This window comes from Macaca thibetana, chromosome 7 (genome assembly GCF_024542745.1).
Source record: "Macaca thibetana thibetana isolate TM-01 chromosome 7, ASM2454274v1, whole genome shotgun sequence".
NCBI classification, from domain to species: Eukaryota; Metazoa; Chordata; class Mammalia; order Primates; family Cercopithecidae; genus Macaca; species Macaca thibetana.
In genome coordinates, this window is record NC_065584.1 from 162,922,510 (window position 1) to 162,939,251 (window position 16,742).

At 44.5% G+C, this 16,742-nt stretch overlaps 2 protein-coding genes across 3 annotated transcripts in view; one reads left to right on the forward strand and one right to left on the reverse strand.

The window, feature by feature from the left end:
- CRABP1 (cellular retinoic acid binding protein 1) overlaps positions 1-16,742 on the forward strand; it is a 658,055-nt gene that overhangs the window by 342,340 nt on the left and 298,973 nt on the right. The window lies entirely within an intron of this gene.
- The window catches only part of TBC1D2B (TBC1 domain family member 2B), an 82,328-nt gene that overhangs the window by 47,268 nt on the left and 18,318 nt on the right, over positions 1-16,742 (reverse strand). Inside the window, exons 2-3 of the mRNA XM_050799953.1 lie at positions 11,042-11,195; positions 1,758-1,926 (exon numbers count right to left, since the gene is read on the reverse strand). Coding sequence (XP_050655910.1) covers positions 1,758-1,926; positions 11,042-11,195 — 323 coding nt within the window. The remainder of the gene's footprint in view (positions 1-1,757; positions 1,927-11,041; positions 11,196-16,742) is intronic.

The window sequence follows — 16,742 nt, forward strand, 5'->3', positions numbered from 1 at the left end:
GACCGCTGGCCCGGGCTGTACGGGACAGCAAGAGAACGGCCAACTGCACGGTGACCGCTGGCCTGGGCTCTATGGGACAGCAAGAGAACGGCCAACTGCACAGTGACTGCTGGCCTGGGCTCTACGGGACAGCAAGAGAACGGCCAACTGCACAGTGACTGCTGGCCTGGGCTCTATGGGACAGCAAGAAACTTCCAAGTCTCCCCCAACGCACTGCCTCTACAATCTTTCTCTTTTTCTATTTTTTATTTTTTTTGAGACGGGGTTTCACCCTGTCGCCCAGACTGGAGTGCAGTGATGCGAACTCAGCTCACTGCAGTCTCGACCTCCTGGACTCAAGCGATCTTCCCACCTGTGCAGCCTCCAAGCAGTTGGGACCACAGGCATGCACCATCACACCCAGCTAATGGATAAACAAAATATGGCACATTCATATATGGGAATATTATTTGACCATAAAAGGAAATGAAGCACTGATACTTGCTACAACATGGATGAATCTTGAAAATATTATGCTAAGCAAAAGAAGCCAGACACAAAGGTATATACAGTGCCATTTATATGAAATGTCCACAATAAACAAACTCATACATAAGCCAGGGGCAGTGGCTCATGTAATCCCAGCACTTTGGAAAGCCAAGGTAGGATTGCTTGAGCCCAGAAGTTGAGACCAGCCTGTGCAAGATAGAGAGACCCCTGTCCCTACAAAAAAAAAAAAAATTAAAATATTAGCCGGGCATGGTGGTGTACGCCTGTAGTCCCAGCTACTCTGGAAGCTGAGGTAGGAGGAATGCTTGAGCTCAGGAGTTCAAGGCTGCAGTGAGCCATGATCATGCAACTGCATGCCAGCCTAGGTTAACAGAGCAAGACCTTGTCTCAAAACAAAACAAAACAAAAATCCCACCAAAAAAAAAAATTCATACAGATAGAAAGTTGATTAGGAGTTGCCTACAGTTGAGGGTTGACAGAGGAGAAGGGGTTGGGGGAAATGAGAAGGAATTGCTAATGTAATGAGTTTCTTTTTGGATCGATGAAAACATTTAAAAATTGATTGTGGTGATGGTAGCACAACTCTGTGAATATACCAAAAATCATTGAATTGTACATTTTAAATGGGTGGATTGTACCGTGTGGGACTTGTATCTCAATGAAGTTCTTATTTAAAAAACAAGTCGACCATAGTGGCACCTGCCTGTAGTCCCAACTACTCAAGAGGCTGACGCAGGAGGATCACTTGAGCCCCGGACTTGAAACCAGCCTGGCCAACACAGCAAGACCTCATCTCATAAAAACCAACCAAACAAACAAAAACCAACCCACCTCCACTCTCACTTGACCATGCACAAACAGGGAATGGAAATCCAGAGCACAGGACCTGGCCAACCCAGTGTCTTGGAGAGGGGACTAGGCCCTAGGCACAAGAAGCCCCAGCTCTGCAGCCTGGAAGAATTGTGACCTCGGACACATACTCTCCTTCAGCCAGTTTCAGTCTCTGTAAAATGTCAGCCATATGACCTGCTTCACAGAGTTGAGCAATTAAATTAAACCGTAAGTGTGAAAATGTTTGGCACAGTGTCAGACACAGAATAAGCATGTAATACAAGCTAAAACCACAACGATCTATGGGAAAGTATGATGTAAACAACAAAGGCCTTTGTAAGTGTAAGATAGTTTTATAACCTCATTTATAAAATTATAACATACATTATCAGAAACAATCCATTTTCAATGTCATATGCTGCTTTCCAAAGACTCACTTGAGCTCATTGCCCCACTGTTTCAAAGAGTAAAAATTAATGGAATTTGGATGCCCTGGGGCGGGCTGATTTGCAGCTTGTTCTCCCACCAGCTCTCCAGGCACCGTCTCCACAGCTAGGACATTTCTGGCTTTTTCTGCAGAAGCATTTGGGTGTGGGTAAATTAAATCTGAAAAGAAAAAGGTAAACAAATGTCAGTTACTCAAAGCTTCCACATAAAACTTGATATCCCACATAAAACACTGACTTGATATACTATATAAAAATCTAAACTATGTAATAGTATATTTTTAATGTATACTATATAAAAAACATAATCTGTGGGTAACTCTGGTGTTCTGAAACCATTTTCATCTAAATAGCTCCATGTTTCTCAAAGGAAGGTTGTGACATACCTCAAACCACCAAGTATTAACAGTGTTGGCCCAGAGAAACCAAAGGCTAGAATTTTCCTCCAGTACTGCAGATCAATAACCCTCACCATAAACCCGTCATCAAAGTCCAATCACCTGTACTGATAAGAAACAATTTCCAGGATAAACTGTTATATAAGAAAAGCAAAGTGCAGGTCAGATTATACAAGGGTATCTTTTCTCTAAGAAAGTGGGAGAAATACAAATATAAATGTATTTGCTAATACTTGTAAAGAATGATACTGAAAAAATAAAGTTTGCACATCACAGAATAGCAGTTCAGTAAATTCACAAGCAAACACACTGATGCTAAGGCATGATGAAACTTCACATCTTTAAAATGTAAACTTTTGAAATAGTTAAGGTGGAAATCATATGATGGTCAGGATTTACCATCATATGGTAAATATGATGGTAAATAGCAGTATTTTGTTACTTAACAAATACATAGTAATATTTGCTTCAGGTAACATTTTATTTGCTTCAAAATAACAAAGCAGGATATCAATGAAACAAGAGGGGTAATTATTGCTGCAACAACCTAATAAACCTGGAGGTAATATTATGTTATTCTTTGTATATGTTTAAAATTTCCCATAATAAAAAGTTACTTAAAAAATTTTTTTTTGATAAAAACTTTTCTTTTCTTTTTTTTTCTTCTCCCAAGACAGAGTTTGGCTCTTGTTGCCCAGGATGGAGTGTTTCGCTCTTATTGCCCAGGATGGAATCCAATGGCGCAGTCTTGGCTCACTGCAACCTCCTCCTCACAAGTTCAAGTGATTCTCCTGCCTCAGCCTCCCAAGTAGCTGGGATTACAGGCACCCGGCACCACGCCCGGCTAATTTTTGTATTTTCAGTAGAGACGAGGTTTCATCATGTTGGCCAGGCTGGTCGCGAACTCCTGAGCTCAGGTGATCTACCCGCCTCCGCCTCCCAAAGTGCTGGGATATAGACATGAGCCACTGTGCTGATAAAAACATTTCTAACTACAAATACTTTGTATTCTTCCAAATGACATAATCTGCACTGGTGTTTCAGTGGTAGATTTCTCCCATGCCAAATGGCATAATCTCTCTGAGAATAGGACATGCTTGTAAACAGAATTCAATATTACTTTAAAATAATCAATTTGATCTACACTTCTTTTTAAAGTATCTCTGTATCAACCAAATCAACCATCTCTTTCTGTGAAATCAGAATTGACTGCTGACCACTGATATTCAAGAAAAATTCTTTTCTCTTTCTTTTGAGATAGGATCTCAGTGAACACGACTCACTGCAGCCTCAACCTCCCAGGCTCATGAGATCCTCTTGCCTCAGCCTCCCAAGTAGCTGGGACTACAGGCACGCACCATGCCCAGCTCATTTTTGGGGTTTTTTGTTTGTTTTGTTTTGTTTTCTTGTAGAGACAGGGTCTGCCATGTTGCCCAGGCTAGTCTTGAATGCCTGGGTTCAAGCAATTCTTCCACCTTGGCGTTCCAAAGTGCTGGGATTACAGGCGTAAGCCACTGTACCCAGCCAAGAAAAATGTGTTTCTAATCAGAGGAGCACACAACCAGAGCCAGCAAGAACAGGTCTCTGGTAAAGGTCACTGAGCACTGGTACAGGAAACAGACAGCAGGCGTTCCTGGGCTGCTCCGGCTTGGAGAGCAAGGTACTGAATGTCGCATGATAAGCCTGCACTGTGTAGGCAGGTTCTGACTTGACCAGTCAGTGTGGGAAGGGCTTCAAAACCACACTGGGAAAGTATCTTGGGCGTGGCATGAGTAAACAACTGCTGTGTATCTATTAGGGTAATTTGGCTCTGGCCAGAAGAGTCTTAGAGTAGGGTTCTGACTAGGAAAAGCAAGATGGTGTGCTGGGAACAGAAGAATTACAGGCTTGGTAACAGAGTATACACTTTTTTTTTTTTTTTTTTTTTTGAGACTGGCTCTCACTCTGTCACTGAGGCCTGGAGTGCAGTGGTGTGATCACGGCTCACTGCAGCCTCTTGAGTCAAGAGGCAAGAAGTTACAAATAACCACAGATTGCCAGTTCTTGGTTTTACTATCATGTATTAAGCACTAGGCACCGAGGGCACAACAACCGATGAGACAGAGCTTTCCCCATAAAGGAGAACACGTCCAGGAGACAGACATAAGTAACACAGTAACATGTCAAGCTCCAAGTCACCACAGAATAAATAAACATTGAGTCCTTGGGATCCAGACCCTTCCTCTGAGTCTTAGGGTTCCAGGAGATGCCTGGGGGACTTCTAGAGGGAGAAGAGGATGGGGGCCCCATGCTCAGTTTCATCCTCAGCAGTTCCTCTCTTCACCTTTTATATACTGGGGTTCCCTTTAAGATTTCATTTGGAAAAGAGGTTCCAGCAAACAAAAGAAAAAAAAAGTTCAAACCCCACTAATCCAGTCCAGTCTCCTTACCTACTTTCTCCATCAGGACACTAGCGTCCAGAGCCAGGGCCAGAACCCGGACACCTGCCCCTGCAGTATACAAACATCGCAAGGCAGGTAGAGATGAGTGTACCTACCAGAGGAGGGCACAGTACCTGGAGTGGGGGGCGGGGGGTGCTCAATGTTGGTGAGCGCGTGTGTCAGTTTACAGGTACATGGAGTACGGGCGCAGCACAAACTCCTTTACTTCAAGGGCTGGTCTTACAACCATCATCACAATTCTAAGCCAAATCAGGAAATAAACACAACAAACTGTACGGATTTCTACTACAGGCTGAGTCTGGCCTCTTCTTCCTGTGTGGGTTAGTAGCAAGGTGATGAACGGCCTCTGCGAGACTGGACTGTCAAATGCTCATGTGGCAAAGTGCCTATTACCAAGAAAACCCCAGGCCTTGCAGCAACCCACAGCCCATACTGGAAATACTTCCTGAGGAACTCAGAGGCCCCAGGGAGGGGTGGAGAAAAGGGACCAGAGACCAGGGAGGAACATGTTGGAGGACAATTTCTAAAAGTAATTATCTGACTTGAAAAAGAAGCTCTTTTCCAGCTTAATACATTTTTGCTGTAACTGTTATTTTTGTCTGGTTTTTGGTTTTTAAGAGACCATGTGAGATGTACTTAATGAAAGCAGAGCTGCTGGCTTCTCCTCAATACATGTCCTACCATTAGCATGCAGGGAACCGCCTCAAGGAGGACGTTAAGGGAAAACACAAACTAGGACATGGCAACATTTCCTTGAAGATTTTAAGAGGCTGGACTGGTGTTCATGAACATGTCTTTTGTCTTACAGCTTCAGTGGGGAAAGAAAGTCTGTGCCTGATGGTTTTTGGTGTTTAGACCTCTGTCCTTTTTAAACATTTTCAAATGCCTAAATGAAAACTCTGAGGGAGTTTCCGACTGCATTGTTCCCATTTCCTAGGTTCTGATTCTAGCACCGCCTCTAAATCCAGTGTGACCCCGGGCAGTCTCAGCCTCCCTGGAGCTGCTGGCTTCTCCTCCCTGGTCTCCAGCCTCCCTGGTCTCCAACAGCCGTTCCCATTTGCTGCATTCTACCACATGATGCTCAAAGTCTCCTCCTAATGGGACTCCCTGCACAGGAGCGGCTCCTGCCTACATCTGGACTGCCTCAGTGAGTATTCCCTCTCCTCTCCTGCTGTGTCAGTCAGGCCTAGGTGCTCCGCCAGCAACTCCTACAGAGCACAGAACTGCGTACAGTGGGAGAATTCTCATAAAACTCAACCCAGGCCTGTAGCTGCATCCAAGAAAGGAGAAAAGAACATTGGGAAAGGGTTGTGCCCATATGCATCTTAATGAAAAGCAGAACTTTTCATTAAGGACACAGCAAACGAAAGTGTGGGTGTCAACACTGGGAGGTGGAGGAAGACAGGGTGGGCTTAATCTGAAAATTTTTTTTTTATTTACCAATGTGAGTTTTAATACAGATTGTGAAGGACCAGTCAAGAGGAACAGAAATATCTTCCAAGTGAGAACACAGCATGCATCTAAGCACCAAAAAAAAGAGGCGGCAAACCACCGGGTCCTGACAGGCCCCAGCATAGGCCAGTCCATATGTCTGGCTAATTATTCATCTGCCTGTCTGCTACCCCCATCAAGGACACAACTCTGTGAGAAGTGAACCTCTATCTGATTTGCTAACAGCTGCATATCCAACACCTAGCATAGAGGAGTGACTGAATAAATATTGGTTAAATGACCAAATTAATCCGTAAGCGACAGGAACTTGCTAACATGGCATGGGAGAAAAGGCCTTCTGTGGGTTTAAACAATCGGGCAGAAGGCAGCAAAGGCTCCTGCAGTTCTTGAATGGATTTATACTCATCATCCTTCCTGACTTTCCTCTCTCCTGCCACCTTGCCTCTGACAGATTCCCTGAATTGGGGTGGGGGTTTCCCTCTTTTCCTTTCCCATTCCTCCCTGTTCTCCTGCAACCTGACTCAGCCACCGCCCCTGCCCCCATTCACAGCCACATCAACCCCTGTATTCACCTGCATTAAGTCCCACCAAATCTAGGCTGAGGATGTCCCTGCTGACACCAAACTCCAAGCTTGTTCCAGATAGTCTCCTTTTCGACCCTATCCAGCAGGTTCCTCCCAGACAGAACTGCAATCAAACCCCACTCGGCATCTCCCTGACATCCTCCCTCCCACAGTCACATTCTTTCACAACCTGACTTTCACAGAACCTTCAAACCAGAAGGAACCTGGTTCAGAGAGCATCTTGCTTCACAGATGGGGAAATCATTATGTACTCAAGGTCCCATAAGCTCTCTCCATGCTGTCTCTCAGATACAATGCTGGTAACTACCGATACTTCACAAGAACGGATGGCATTTTGCATTTTACAAGGATTACACGAAAGCACAGCTTCCTTGATCTCTGTATGGAATCATGACATTAAAGGTTGATGTGTAATTCCTGTGGCACTGCCAACGCGGGGCCTGCATTCCACCTAATGGCTTTCCTTCTGGCAGCCCTCTACACCCTGCACCCCGCACCGAGAGCACTGCTCAAGCTGCCTGAGGACTGAAAGTTACAGCTACTCCTCCCACGCCATCCCCTTGCACACAAGCTGTTAAGAGTGTAACAGTTCAACTACCCGATGCAGCTGCTTCAGGGGAGGAAATGTGTGGTCATCCTTCAAACTGTCTTCACAATACAATGTTCTGCAAGAAATACCATCCATATTCAAACAGGCACTTGGGCATTTGAGACTGCTATGACCATGAATGCTTTAGTACTCATGAACTTTCAAGAAGTTTTTTTTAAAAAGCAGGATCTTGTTACCCCTGGCTTGTTTTCTTATTAGTTTATGTGGGGAATGAAGTAAACAGAATGTGCTAGACATACATCCTGTAATGAGGCTATTAGTCATTTATGGGCACCTCCTTTGGGTTCTAGTTACCTCATTCTCAACAGCTATAAAGGTTTGTGGACCCCTGATTGTATCTTTATGCAAATTATTCTTTTGTGTTGAAACTAGGTCTTTCTCTATCCAAACACAGAAGACAATGTGGAATGGTATTTGAGGCATGGCATGCCTTCAGAGGACAGGCTACAAAATAGAAGGCACACAGAACAGATATTGACTAATAATAAAGCTGCAAGTTCCAATCACACACAGGAAAGTCTCTTACTCAACAGAGATTCTAGAAAAAAAGTTAATGTAAGCAACTATGTGACAGTGCTGGCTCCTTAATGAATATTCAATCCAGCTTTTCCTTACTTATAAACCTTGGTTTTGATCGTGGCCATATGCTCAGCTAAAATACTTGGCTTCCCAGACTCCTTCCAGCTAGGAATGGCCATGTGACAGTTCCAGCTAACGATGCATAAGCCACAGGTTTCTGGGAAAGCATTCTTCTTTTTGATGTAAGTGCCACCCCCAGGGGCAGCCAGCATGAGCAGGAAAGCTAATACACTCTAGCAATGGAAAACAGAGTCAGAGACAGCTTGGGCCCCTCAGCGGCACTAGTGAGTAGCTATGCCAGCCATAAACTGCTTATCATGTGAGACAAATTACTCCCTATGTGTAAGTCCTTATTAGGAAGGTTTCCTACTAATTACAGCTGAACATAATGCTAACCCTTTCAAAATGATATCATCTCATACATATCTATACAATATATATGTGTATATACACATACATATGGCTCTTTACACTTAACAATGCAGCTTCCCATTTGATCCTTATAACAACTACAACGGAGGGTGAACAAACTTCAATTCCCAGAGCCACAGTTTCCTACCCCTGTACTACAAGATAAGTGACTTACTTAGAGTCTGACAACTAGTAAATATCCCCAAGACTCACAGGCCCACAGGGCTTCTTCCACCAGGTAGAGCTGCCTTCTAAGATATATAACTAGCTATCAGTGGAAAATGTTAATCCCCTATATTTTTCCCCATATTAACTTTAGGTGCTAGGAGGGTCCTGATGGGTGAAGCCCATTAGACTACAAACCAAAATGTTCCAAACAACTGGGTGACCATGAGACAATACTAGGAAAAATTTTATTTTTAATGCAAATCAGTTATAAAAACACTCTTCTTTAATTCTTGCTAGAGTAGGCTAAGCTGAGCAGATAACTACAAGCATGGCTTTAGAAACTTCACAGAGCACTGCCATATAACACAACACAATTTATCTTTGAACCGGATTTGATCTCTGATGATGAAACAAAAGGGGCTAAAATATAAGCTTTTCTTCTTGACTTCCTGCTTTAGATTTTTTGACTTCCTGAGCTATTATAGTCTCACATACTGCTCTGGGGCCCAAAGTTTCATTCCTTGTTCTTAGAAGCTATCTAAAAATTAATAGAAGTCTAAAGTTACAGTCATTTCTATCTATAAAAATCTTCAAAGGCACTCCACTGCTCTTAGGATAAAGTCCAAAATCCCAAGGCCAGCAGTCTAGGCTCTCCCCCAGCTCTGGCTCTGGGTCCCGGGTGTGCCCCCAGGTTCAACTCGCACCCCACAACTGCTTCCAGCCGGTAGCCATCCTGACTGCAGCTCTGGGAAGGCACCGCAGTCCAGCCCTGTCATCTGCCTCCCCGCTTCTCTACCTAGCTAATTCCTAGCCATCCTTCAGGCCTTGGCTTAGATGCACTTCCTCAGAGAGGCCCTAACTGCCAGAAGCTATGCACAGCCCACTTACAGCCCATGGTACCAGCATGCACCCTTCCCTCACATTTCTCTCATTTTTTCTCTGCACAACCACCCTGCTTGACTAGAAATTCTGTGAGGAGAGGGGCAAAGCTCATCTTGAGTGCCAACTTTGCTGAATGAATGAGTAAATGTCAGATGGCATTTACTCAAATGCTAAATTCGATACCTGGAGTCCCCAAATCAAAGGAGGAGAAACAAATATGGGCTTCAGATGTTTTCTCTGGCTCTCCAATCACAGCATTTTGGCTTAGAAGGAGGAAGGACAGCTGTTATAAAGAGACTATAGGGATAAGCATTACTTCTTTGTCCTCCTTTTGGTTGAATATCCCTGAGTCTTTGCTAGAAAGAAGCACTTGGTGTCCTCAGAACAAAGGAACTGAGGCAAATCAAGTACCTCCTGTGCCAAAGGCAGTGGCTATGCTCATGAACACCGCCTGTTCCCACAGGATTTCCAAATGTTCCAAGTGACTCAGACACTCAGTTAGGAGCTCCTTTTGATGAAAAGCACTAGAAGAGTGGCTTTCAAAAGAACTCAGTTACCAGTGACTTGACCCTGAACTAAACATAAGGGGGCAAAAAGCTGAAAATAAAGGCATGACCTCAGAACTTGGAATAGACAAAGTGCTAAGACAGTCGTGAAAGTGACTCGAAAACTCTCACAGAAAATATATCAACAAGTACAAAGCATATATAGTAATTTCTCACTGATAAGAGGATTAACCTACTGAAAAATACTGGGACAAGTAAAAACAAGACTGGCAAATTTGGAGATGAAAAATTTGTCTAAGAACGCATTTGTTTCTGGAGTAAATCAGCCACACATGTGCCAACACCATCCTTGGTGGGACAGGCAACTCAGATGCAGCCCTGTGTTCTGCTGAGCAAAGGGTCCCATGGGTTTTATTAAGTGCAGACAACATCTCTTTATGAAACTGTTAGAACTAGTCCTTACTGTTGTCTACTTCTTTTAATGTATGCTCCATGTGTCTTCCAAAAATACTAGTACAATGGCCTGGGCTTTTTAGACCTTACTTCTGAGCTTAGGAGGCTTTTTTGTTTGTTTGTTTGTTTGTTTGTTTTTCTGGATGTGTTCTTTGCCCTGTATGGAGAGCGGGGGCCAAAAATAGTCCCATCTCCACAGTCTTTGCAGGGGGGGGTAGGATGGGCAGCAAATAATTGTTGTCCTGTTCTTTCTAGAGGTTATCTCCATGTTGCAAATGGCCAGGGATTACCCTGAGTTATAGAAATGCCATGAATCCAGGACAGAATTAAATCAATGTTTGAAGGTTAAAGTCTTCCTAAGAAACACTAGAGAATTTTAAGTGGAATGTTTTGAGAATACCTTCCTAGCGTATACAAACACCTGTTAACCTTGGCAAGTCTGCCCAAGCATGACTATTTAGGCACGAAGTGCTCCATCATTAGGTGTGGTAGAAAGGCTGGCCCTGCAGTCAGAACTAGACTTACAGCACCACAACTTACTACATGCTGACCTTAGTCGTATCATCTCTTCCATATGCTTGGCACTGGCCTTGCCTGATTCCAAGGCCATCACTGGGTTTGCATAAGCTTCGTACATAGAGGCGCTGGGTAACTGTGGAATGCTGTCCACTCATAAGGTAGCATCACTATTATTTCTTTCTAAAATCATTTTCATTCACTGCTAAGTTCATGTGTGGTATCGAATGGCTCACACAAATAACTGACCCAGCTCCCCTTTATTTCTGCCTTACCGGTGTTATCTCTGGCTACAAGACCCTTAGGAAAATCCCCGGGAGTTGGAGAGGTCCTGCTGTCCCACTTGACCATGTCGAGACTGTTACAGTATTCCCATCTCTTCTGCTGAAGCTCCTGTAACCAGTAAGTCATGAGTTGACGATTGGGAGCCTAGAAAGAGGGAGGGGAAAAACATGTTATGGCCACCAATAATATGAAGAGCTTAAAAAATATTATGTCTCATGAGTACAGACTGTTCAGCTTGCCATATGAGAGTTAAGATGAACAGATCAAGGAAACTTCAGCTACAAGATTAGTAGCTTTTGCTCATGATGAGTTGGTCAAGCAAACAGCAATTGTGACATGAAGAATTGAACACAATTAATAAGAAGTCTTTTTAAATTCTAAAATTAAAGAATAATGCAACATAACATTTTCCTCAAAACTGTTTAGGAAGGTGTGATAATACTGCTGCTCTTTTGCTCTGAGCAACTATAAATTCCATCTTCAGAAATAAAATCTTACATAGGTATGAATGACGGCCTTGCCAAATAACATCAAATAATGATATTTAAACTCCATCAGCATCTGAGAGTATACAAAGAAAACTGCAGATTAAAAACTAGCTGGCACTCCTATCAGAATGGCTAATATTTCAAAAAGTTGACAATGTCAAGTACTGACAAGGGTGAAGGGCAGCTAGAACTTTCATAAGCTGCTGGTAGAATGCAACTTGGTACAGCTACTTTAGAAAACAGTTTGGCAATTCCTTATAAAGTTAAACATACACTTACCAAGTGACCTGGCAAGCCCATCCCTACATATCCACCCAAGAAGAATGAAAACATATTCACACAAAAACCTGTATGTAAGTATGTATAGAGGTTTTATTCATAATTGCCAAAAAAATGAGAACTTCATCTGATGAAAGGATTTAAAAAAAAAAACTGTGGTACACATCCATACAATAAAATACTATTTAACAATAAAAAGGAGCACACTATTGATTCCTACAACATGGATAAATATTAAATGCATATTGCTAAGTGAAAGAAGCCTGACCCAAACGGCTATATACTATATGATGCCATTTATGTAACACCCTGAAAAGGCAAAATTGTCAGAACAGAAAACAAATCGGTGGTTGCCAGGGCTTGGCAGGGAGGGGAGTAGCTGACTACAAAGGGGCAGCACAAGAATTTCTGGGTAACAGAACTGTTCTGTATCATGGTTCTGGTGGTAAAGTCATGATTCTACGCATTTGTCCAAAATCATAGAATTATATACACAAAGAGTGAATATTATTTAAAAAAATCAACCAAGATGGGGGAGAGGACCCAGAACAATGAACCTAACTATAAACAAACTAGACTGCAGGTATGGGTTAAGGTCTCCAGGCTGCCCCCTGCAAAGGAGTCCCAAGAAGAAGGAAGGCTGCCATGACACAATTAGGGGAACTTCATCAACACTGGCATCCAGTGACATGTGCAGACATCAGACACAGTGGTTCCCAAGATCAGAGGCAGTGAAGAAAATGGCTCTGCAGGCATGACAGCAAGAGACAGGCCTAAACCAAACTACTACTACTTACAAGCAAAGGATACAAAGGATAACCTCTGGGTGCTGTGGCTACAACCTGGGTCTTTTTAGTGATAATTGCATACCTGGCCTCAGATAAAGAAAAGCCTTCATTACAGGATATTTGGGTATTTTACAGAAAGTTCTTCCAACTATCAGCCAAGTTGCCATTTCATCTATTCATTTAACCAACATTTGCCAAGCACCTATCAGGTACCCAGACCTGGGGCTTGGCCTAGTGAGAAAGACAGGAAAAAACACCCAGTAATTTCCATGCTGCATTAAGTGCTATGACAGAAAGCAGAGCAGGTGAGGCAGGGCTGGCGTGACTGGAGAGCACTGGGGAAGGACAAATAGCCAAGGAGGGAGGTGCAGCAAAGGACAAGGTACTCAAAGTTCAGGACACCTGCCACATGCAGGTTTAAAAGCTTCAAAGTATTGGTTTAATGTTTATCTTCTCCAAGAAACAAACTCCAAGTTGTCTCCATTTCTCTAGCATCTAGCTCAGTGCCAGGCACATAGTAGGTCAGTATTTACCGAATACATATATGTAGGAATAGTGAATGAATGAATAATCAGAAAATGATACAGGAGAGCTTGGTCTTAAATGGGAAGCAGGCAGTGGCCAGAGGAAAATAGATTTCAGGAAGAGAGAGGAGTGTCTACAAAAGTGAAAAGGTCAAAGAGCAGGAGTGAGGTGAGGTCAGTGAGTGGCAAGGACCTGGCCCTGAAGGGACTTGTGTGCCTTCCTAAAGAGATGGAATGGGGAACTTAGCAGAGCACTGGGGAAGGACACATATCAGATTATTAGACAAAGGTACTGCTGGTGAAAATGGTGGTGAGGGAAAGGCAGGTGCAGTTTGCATAGAAGGAGATTAGCTCAGGCCAGAGGCCATGAGCCCACTTAAGAGATCCATGAATTACAGCCTGGAGTTTGGGCGGCAGGCTGGTTGCAGGGTAGACACAGGAGCTCAGCCTGGCCCTGGGGCGGAGCAAAGAGCACACAAACATTTCCACAGGAGGGGAGAGGAGAGTCACCAGGCAAGTCAGGAACTGAGACACACAACCATAGCCAAATTCAGAGCCCAAAGCCCACCCAGTCCTCCCCTTTTTTTTGCAGATGAGGGGATAGAGGCCCAGAAAGGGAAGTGACTTGTCTAGATCATACAGGGAGTCAATACTGTGAGCCCGGTCTGCCAAACCCCCAACCCTTAGAGGCAATTGTGTGTTTGGGTGGGGGGAATGTGTGTGTCTGGTCCACCCACCAGCTCCCTAACTACCTGGCCCCTCCATCCCCATGCCATGGATGAGCTAAGCACCCTGGGAGCCTTCTGCTCCAGCCAGGGAGGCGTCCAGACACTTGCTCTACTTCCTCTTGTTCAGCCTGCACACGCAGCTGTGTTTCTATTTATGCTCAGGAGCCACAGGCTGCTCAGAGAAGCTGGCACACACTCACTAGGACAGATCTGAACCAACCTCTCCAGCTGCCTCTGACAATGCAGGCACCATGAAAAATCTGCTTTTTACAAGAAATCCTTTTCCCTTTAAATCTCTGAGTATTAAATCTAACTGGGAAACAATTAGTAACCTCTGAGTCATCTCTCACTAAATTCCCGGGGCAAAACTTTGAGATCACATGCTTTCAACGACTGCTATTTTATCATATTGTAGAAATTCGGTCAATAAGCTGGGCAAAATCTGGTCAGGAAGGCAGTTAATCTAGACACTGATTAACTGGGTTTGTTTCCTTTAAAAAAAAAAAAAATCTAGACAGGCAGGTGTGGTTGCTCACACCTGTAATCCCAGCACTTTGGGAGGCCGAGGCAGGCAGATAACCTGAGGTCGGGAGTTCGAGATCAGCCTAGCCAACATGGTGAAAACCCCCGTCTCTACTAAAAATATTTTTTTAAATTAGCCAGGCGTGGTGGTGGGCACTTGTAATACTTGAGAAGCTGAGGTAGGAGAACTGCTTGAACCCAGGAGATGGAGGCTGCAGTGAGCTGACACGGTGCCACTGAACTCCAACCTGGGCGACAGTGAGACTCTGTCTCAAAAAAAAAAAAATCTAGAGATCACTAGAAGACTTTTTACTTCAATCCCCAATTAGCTAGTAAAAGGCTGGGGGCCAGGCTGTCTGAAATGTCTCTGGGGCACGTGCTTTGACAGAAAAGCCCCAAAGGGCCTTTTCTGAAGACAGCTGAAACCCAAAGACAGAAACACACACAGGCTCTAAGACTGAGCACCACTAAAAGTACAATACAGCAAAATCAGCAGAAATCCAAAAAGCCTCTGGGTTTTCCATCTGATATCTTTCAGCGAAGGACTAAATGGAGATTCAGCTCAGGCCTAATTAAATGTATAATCACAAACCAGCCTCTTTATCGCCCCAGTCCCAATAAATTGGTTCAGATCTGCCCTGTCCAACACAATAGCCACTAGCCAGACGTGACTACTGAGCACATGAGAGGAGACCAGCACCACATGATAAAATCTTTTGGATGCACTGAATTAAATACAACAGTATTAAAATTAATTTTACCGGTTTAATGTGGCTACTTGAAAATTTAAAAGTATGTATGTGGCTCATATCTTATCTTTACTCAACAGAGCTGGTCTATACCACAATGGCAAATATACTCCATTTTGAGAGCCAAGGTTGGTGGGAGATCTGGCTTGGCAGGAAACAGCACCTCAGGATTACAATGTAAGCCAAGGGCATGGGGTCCCCATGGGGGTGTGGGGCAGCCAACACCATTGCTCTTCTACAGCACTTTATGACTCAAGATAACTGCTCTCTTTAAACAGGCACCTCCATATCTCCAACCATCCCATGGTCCATTAATGTCCAAGGAGAGGCCAACGTTCTTTAGGAACCCAGGCAACTGCTGGTCTGACTAACAGCTTTAGTGCCTTTATTCAGAGCTCCCAAAGTGGGGCGAGTAGGACCTTCGAGTGATCTGGCTGCACAGACAATGCCTTGCTGGGTCTATCACCAGGAGTTCCCTCCACTGAGGCTCGGCTCAGCTGGTGACAATGAGCCAGTCAGCGCAGAAGCTTACCACCAGGACCACACAGCATTCACCAAAGACATGCCCGCCAGAGGAGTGAGGACCAGGAAGGATCACCATCTGCCCCCCACCCCTCAGAATGACCATTTAAAACGCTGTGGTCCCATGTTCTGGAGAGTCAGACAGGCATTCCACTCACGCTAGAAGAAACAGCGACAAGGCAGAGCTCCACAGATCAGCAGAGAATTGGGAGCTGATTCCACGCAAGCACCCAGCAAGAAGCCAGGTGTTAGCGGGTGCTGTCTGATGCCTCACCCAGGCCAGCTCCTGAGTCTCCCCTCACACCAGTCTCCTCAGCTCCTTCCTACTCACCCTGCAAGGTCCAATGCAAAGGCCACCTCTTCAGAGCAGGTTTCCCTGACCTGGTTGTGCATTTTGTCTCCCCTCACACCACTCTCCTCAGCTCCTTCCTACTCACCCTTCAAGGTCCAATGCAAAGGCCACCTCTTCAGAGCAGGTTTCCCTGATTTGGGGGTACATTTTGTCTCCATTCTCTGAATGGGGAGCCTGGAGAATCTTGTAGCCCAGGTAACCCTCCCATGGAGATGAGGGCACTCCCTGCGTGTTCCTCACTAACCTAAGTTCCTTAAAGGCAGAGGCCAGACCTGCTGGTCTCAATATGATCCAAGATGCCTTGCACAGTGTCCTGAATATAAACACTCAAATATCTGACTCATCCTCTCATGTTCAATTGTTGCTACTTCCTCTCAACAATGCTGAAATCCCAGGTCAAATATGGCACCAATCCCAATATGAGACAAAGCCGAACATCTTGGAAAGCCATTGTAGTTGTCTCCTACATGGCTGCATGAACGTCCTGGGTTTCTTCTACTCAGGAAGAGGGGCAGACAAGGATTGGGTGGTCACAATTCTACATGGCAGCCATCTGATGCCTTTGGGTGCCAAGACATGAGGCACCAGCTAGGAGAATAAAAGCAAGCCATCTGTGTTCTGCTCGAGGTGGGAATGCAGTCCTTGACAGCCGGCTGAGAAGTACCATGTGATGCCCCAGCTGCTCCCACAAGCTGCTGTCCCCAGGTCTCTAGTAGCACAAAACCCAGAAGCCCACTCA